The sequence below is a fragment of the Loa loa genome (assembly GCF_000183805.2).
Source record: "Loa loa unplaced genomic scaffold supercont3.234, whole genome shotgun sequence".
Lineage (NCBI taxonomy): Eukaryota > Metazoa > Nematoda > Chromadorea > Rhabditida > Onchocercidae > Loa > Loa loa.
The window spans coordinates 17112-23927 of record NW_018108414.1 but is presented as its reverse complement, the minus strand read 5'-3'; the positions used below and the strand labels follow the sequence as shown (position 1 = coordinate 23927).

General features: G+C 27.8%; 2 protein-coding genes across 2 annotated transcripts; both read left to right on the top strand.

Annotated features, from left to right (window-relative positions):
* Positions 1-840: 840 nt before the first annotated feature.
* Positions 841-2423, top strand: LOAG_18237 (hypothetical protein; the record flags this gene model as incomplete). The annotated part of the gene is made up of 2 exons (XM_020450901.1): positions 841-1873; positions 2056-2423. 2 exons carry the CDS (start codon positions 841-843, stop codon positions 2421-2423), a joined length of 1401 nt encoding a protein of 466 aa, XP_020305370.1.
* A 62-nt stretch (positions 2424-2485) lies between these two features.
* LOAG_18236 (hypothetical protein) lies at positions 2486-4027 on the top strand (the record flags this gene model as incomplete). The annotated part of the gene is made up of 1 exon (XM_020450900.1): positions 2486-4027. One exon carries the CDS (start codon positions 2486-2488, stop codon positions 4025-4027), a length of 1542 nt encoding a protein of 513 aa, XP_020305369.1.
* Positions 4028-6816: the final 2789 nt, after the last annotated feature.

The window sequence follows — 6816 nt, the reverse complement described above, 5'->3', positions numbered from 1 at the left end:
TATCATTTATTGATCATTCAGAATAAGGGGAAGAAAGGATGAAGCTTATCATTTATTGATCATTCAGGAATAAGGGGAAGGAAAGGATGAAGCTTATCATTTATTGATCATTCAGGAATAAGGGGAAGGAAAGGATGAAGCATATCGTGTTGTTTTTAAACACAATTTATTTATTTTAAATTATGAAGTCGAAGTTTTTTGAAGTTTTTTTTACCGCAAATATTTCATTGTTTTTTGATTGTATTTAATTATTATCACTAATATTTTTCTATTACAATATCATATTATTGCATAATAAATGAAATTGTTAAAATTAAATGAAACAATTTTCATTCATATCAGAAAAAAAAAATTTCATTTTTTTAAAACTCACTTTTTTCCAGTTTCTTACTACAGAAATGATAATGAGTTGAGTGCAAATACAATCATTACAACAACAGTAACAAATTCACAGCAGTTTGTGATACCGTATACAGCAGAAAAGACTGTTGTAATGTCAATTACTGACGAAGAAAAAGTATGTTGTTTTTTTTTTTTGATGTTTAATATTATCAAAAAAAATTGAAATTAAAATTCAAAATTTTAATTTTAGAAACTTTAAAATTGCATAATTTATTTTGTCTTTCATTTGCAGTGAAATTTGATATTTTAATATATTCTATTTTGTAGTGAAATTTGATATTTTAATATGTTCTATTTTCTTTTTTCTTTTTTTTTTTTATTTCTTTTGTAGAACAACGATGAAATTGGTATTCATACGAGTACTGAATCAATAACATCCACTTTACCATTTTTATGGACTGGAATTAGTGATGATTTTGGTGAAAATGATACTAAAAAATGGTCGAATCAACGGATACATTAATACAATTTAATTCTATTCCAACAGAACAAACTGTACTATTTGCTAGTAACACTGTTGATGAAATTACAAGTATTGGAAGTAGTAATGAGGATTCTACAAATGAATATCATACATTAACCGAGGAATCAACAAGATTACAACAATCTGCTAGTAATACAAATTCTCATATGACAACTATCGAAGTATTATCAAAGTTTGAAATGAATGATAGAATTGAACAAACTAAAATCAATCAATTATCCGAAAAATTGTTTACTGATTTACCTTCCACAAAAATAACATTGGAAACTTTTGAAGCGGAAGCAACGATTGATTTTAGAACAATTTCTGACATGAATTCACAAATTTATAATTCTGAAAATTCTACTATGATTCTACATGCAACATCAGATACAACGAAAACGATAATGCCATCGTCCCTGTCATCACTATCGCTTTCAACTAATACAGCTTCTCATCCATCATCAGAAAGGTCAAGTAATGTCACATTTGGTGGCATTTACACTTCCACTAAAGATGGTGAGAAATTTTTGGTGGAAACTTCAAAGGAACCAACAATGGATGAGGCGACAGTTACTGATGAACCATTGTCAAAGGATATGGATAAAAACATTTCAAGTATCACGGAATTTGTGGGAAGAAAGACTGCAGCATATTTAGAAACTTTAATACAGTCAAATACTACTTCAGTAATTTTGCCATCAAATACCAATGATTTTACTCATTCCTTAGAGGATTTAATCCCAGCATCTACCTCGACAAATCTCGATGATCTCGTCTATTCACGAAAAATTTCCAACTCATTTCTCCTAAATACGAAAGATGGATTTACGAAGATGACGGAAAAACCGGATCTATCGTTTGCTAAAACAAATTCGGAAATTATTCGAATAAAAGAAAATGAAGCGGAATTAAAAGGAAGAACCGTTACTGAACCAATGGAAACGATGATTTCCAACGCAGGCGACTATACTACGGTTATTCCGGTTGTAACGAATACGGAAAACAGTATAATACCTCAGATTATTTCGAAAAATTCATCAATTTCAAATGGTTTTATTCAAAAAGAGATATATTCTAATACCAATGATAAGAATATGGAACAATCAGGAAGAAACCATTCATTTTTTATCACCGAATTCTTACCAACCTTAACAAATATCCCTACCAAAACGGAATAGATATGTCAGGAACACTAACTAGCACTTCCCTGTCATCAAATGATGGAGAAGTGTCGGTGACAACAAGTAAAACGTTGACAACGGATAATTCTCAGGAATTATTTGTTACTTCAAATGGTTCATCATCGTTTATTGAATCATCAGGGATAATGAAAGTAACAGGTTCGTCAAAGGTTACAAGTAATCTTTCTGAGGATTCTAGATTATCAACGATTCCAAAAATGGGTTCATCAGATGAAACCATGGTTGTTAACTTCATCTCAGATGGAAATCATGAATTAATCAGTAGTAGCAAATCATCCGATATATCTTCTACAACTTCATTTACTGTAAATATCAATGAAAAATCGAAGTCATTACTGCAAAGAGTTTCATGATTGAACCACAGACACTTAACCAAGGAATTTTTGATTCCAATCGTCAGACAACCGGAAATTTCATGATATCAAATTCAAGCATGGAAAATTCGCTTACATTTATTGAAACTTCAACGATTACACCTAATGTCGCAAGTGATGAAGCAAAAAGAGTTGAAGGTATTACAACAGTTGTAAGCTATGAAACCAAACTTACTAATTCAACAGCAAAAGTACCAATGGCTGTTTTCAATATTACAGTACGACCACCACTAATTAATGCAAAATTCTTATCGCATTTTAATAAAACAAGCAATATTTACAAGTATTTGCTTCTAGATGAAGTAGGTTATATGGAAGCGAATGGATCAGAAGCATCGGATTCGTCAAACATTGTTTTCAGCATCGATGATAAAACTACTTCATTGAATGATTTAGCAAATGATGCTAATGAAATACATAATGATTTATATTCAGATGATTCTCTATCATTAACAGATGATATAGTAGTAGACGAAGAGTTTAAATTGGGAAGTTCAACAATGAGAAATTTGCATGAAATACATTTACAACCGAAAACGGAAACTACATTAGTTTTTAATGGAACCATGCAAGCAGATACTGTCACTAATCATGCTAGAAATACTGAAGATCATCATCGTAATCTATTTTCAGCAAATAATCCTATTGTATCACATGATTTTGAAGGATTAAAGGAAGAATCTGATGGGAAAATCTCGGATAATCAGGGAAATAGCAGAACTAAAAACACAAATATTACAGTATCACAAACAATAGATCCCATAAAATCTGACTTTACTACCCGAACAATGGATGAAAATTTCAATGCTCAGATTATGTTACGTGTAATCACTCCGAAAACACTGACTACTGTTGACAATCAAAGTAATACGTTGCCTTTGAATATATCTGTGACATCAGCTCCTGAAATTGAAGAAATTGCTACCGTAAATAAGAAGCGCAAAAAGATTATTCATCAAACATCGACAATACTAAAAGCAGAAAAGCCTACTGGGAATGATTCATCTTTATCATTTACATCAATTATTCCTCATGCTTCAACTTCAACTTCAAAATTAAATGAGCAAAATACGGTAGTAATTTTATCATCTGATCAAACTTTGTTGCATCAATTATCGATACAGTCCGATTTGCAATCACAAAATGATCAAACTACTACTGTTAGTCATGCAAATGAAGAAATGGCAAGTATCAAAGACAGGAATAATGCCAATATTGTTGGTACTCTTCAAACATCACAATCATCGTCAATGATAGTTCAGAATTCATTTTTCCAGCAAAAATCCACTACAAACGGTAATGACATTACTTCAATTGACACTATTATCTCAAACGATGATGCTCATGATGATGCTCCTCAAATTGATCATCTAACTTTTAACACAATATCATCATCAGCTACATCCTTCCAAGATAGTCTGACTGAGAATTCTCGTACTAATGGAAAAAGTTCTCAATCATCATTTGGGATTTCTACAAATAACAAATTTCACGTCGGTAAGGCTATCATCAATGATCTCATTAATGACGAAAATTCCCAACAATCATTCGAAACTTCTACAAATAATAACTTTTTTGTTTGATAAGAATATTACTAAATGATGGGAAGAAAAAAATTCCAAAACACGGTAACTGACTTTTTTTTCTTTTTTTTTTTTTTTTGAGAAATCAACCGGTAAATTGATAATGGAGGAATTAATGAAATCGATAAAATACTCTCAGGTTTATCAAGTTTACAAGAATTCAAACAATGTTCTCATTAATATTGCTTGCTATTTGAAATTTAAATGTATTGGTTATGTTAAAATAACAAATTGCATTATTTGAATCATTATTAATGCAATGTATACATTAGAAATGCTTTTAGAAATTTTTTAATTAAAAAAAAACTGGAATTTTAACTGAAATAATTTTAACTTGAATAAAAATTTAACTGGCATAATTTAACTGGTATAATTTAACTGGAATAATTCCAACTGGAATAAAAATTGGAATTTTATTTAGGTAAAATATTTTGTAAACCTTTAACTAATAATACAATTGTATATAAGTTATTAATTATGCCAAACTATAATTTTACAATAAATTGTTTCGCTCAAAATCATACGGCAAAAAATGAATTTATTCTATAAGTGATATTCTTATATAAATTTCATTTTGCTATGTTTTACTAATTTAATTTCCAGCAATGATATTTTCAAATTTCAATTTAATATATAAAATATTTTCATTTTTAATCTTACCATATGAACTGTTTCAATTGTTTCTTCTCTTTAATTTCATGTACATTTTTTGCATAATTGAATGATGCGACATTTGATGTTACATGTGTATTTTATTGAAAATGAATGAATAGATTTTTTGGAATTAATTTTCTTTAATACAATATAATTTTTTACATTTTTTTTTAAATTTCTAAAATTTAAGTCTAAAATTAAAACGAAAAACCCATCTTATTTGAATGACTAATTACAAAAAAAAAAAAAAAGAAAACTTGTATAGTTTAAGGAATTGTAATTGTAAATTAGTAATAGCATCATTTAAGCTGATAACGTCAACAATCCGTGACGTGACGTGATGTGACCTATATTGTAACCAAAGTATCATATTGTTGTATATTATTTTCATTTGTATGGTTATTCGTCGCATTATGTCTTATTAAGTTTTATCTTTGGCTACATGAAAATAAGTTAATTATCAATCATGTATGATAAATTTAATTATAATTTTGATAATTTTTGCTTTTATTACTTCAGATTTCAAATTCTTGGCTGTTTGATATCAAATTACTGTTATATATCTTCTATCATTTATCTTTTTTCTTTTTTTTTTTACTCTATTTGATCGAATTTGTTAACATTTAAAATATCACTGCTATCCAAACATTACATATTTTATCAATTAACGATGTTGCTAATTATAATTAAGGTTATCTAAAATAATACGGTTAAAGTGTGAAATTTATTCCATGAAATATTGTTTCGAATTTTTATCCATACGTTTCTTGTCATGTAATCAATTAGCTATTTTTAATTAGCACATAGAAATAGATGATTAATTAATAAATAAAAATTTTTAATCTTATGTGATCGACAAAATTAACAATACATCTTAGAAATCAATGTATGAAAGTAAATTTTGATTTAATTTAATTTAATTAAATCATTATGAACTCAAAGCAACATAATTTAGTATTAAAATATTGTTTGATGATGAGTAATTCTAATTTCTATTTTAAAATTCATCATCGTATTATACAGTTCCTGAATATGAACATATATTTTTGAAGATTATAAAGGTTTGAATAATCATTGCAAGTAATTAATTCTTCTTGAAAGCGGTGTAAATAAAATTATATCAGTTTCCAATGCATTGATGATTCATCGTTGATTTTATTTAGATCTGATTAATTAACTTGTCCACCTGGTCAAAAAAAAATTAAATATCATTAAAAAGTCGATTAAGAAAGATTATCTGAAAATGGAAATTTTTTTGATGGAAATAAAAAGAAAGTCTTGATTATTAAAAAAATGTATAAAATAAGTAGCATTTATTATTCTCGTTCTTAATTTTTCATATTTTTTCGAGTTAATTAAACTCAAATAATTATATTACAATTTATTTTTTCACTAAAAATTTTCAACAAAAAAAAGGAAATAAATAATTTGTAAATGATATCAGTGATTAAATATTTGAGTAAAATATGCTGGAAATTTGATTTTAAATATAAATAAACAAAATTTATAGAAAAAAATGAAGTATTAAGCAAAATTTGATCATTCTATTTGTAACATTTTTTTTTTTTTTTTTTTTTAAAAAGTTGCAACGATGATGAAATGATTGTAAATTTTGTAAAATAAAATGAACCAGGATAAGATAATGACGTCAATAATAGGATAATTGATGAATGAATTGTATCCATTCATTAATCCATTTCTGAAAATTGAATAAGGTCAATGAATATGTCTGTTTAAAATCGTATAAATAAGGTTTAGTTGACAAATTTTTGTTTCCAATCGAATAAAATTCATTGTATATTTTGAAGGAAATGAAATAAAATTGAACAAATACATTCGATCATCTTTGTCATTTCACTATTTTCCGCAATGGAAATAAGGCGACATTTAAGGGAAACGAAAATACGGATATTGCATTTGCCAACGATGTCCATTCCGTTGTCGTTTTCGAGATTTTGTCACCAATTGTATCGAAATCATATAATTCGGGCATATATGCGTATCTTATTATATCCATCACATATAGACACTGTACACACACACACAAATACACACACACACACACACACACACACACACACACACACACACACACACACACACACACACACACACACACACACACACACACACAC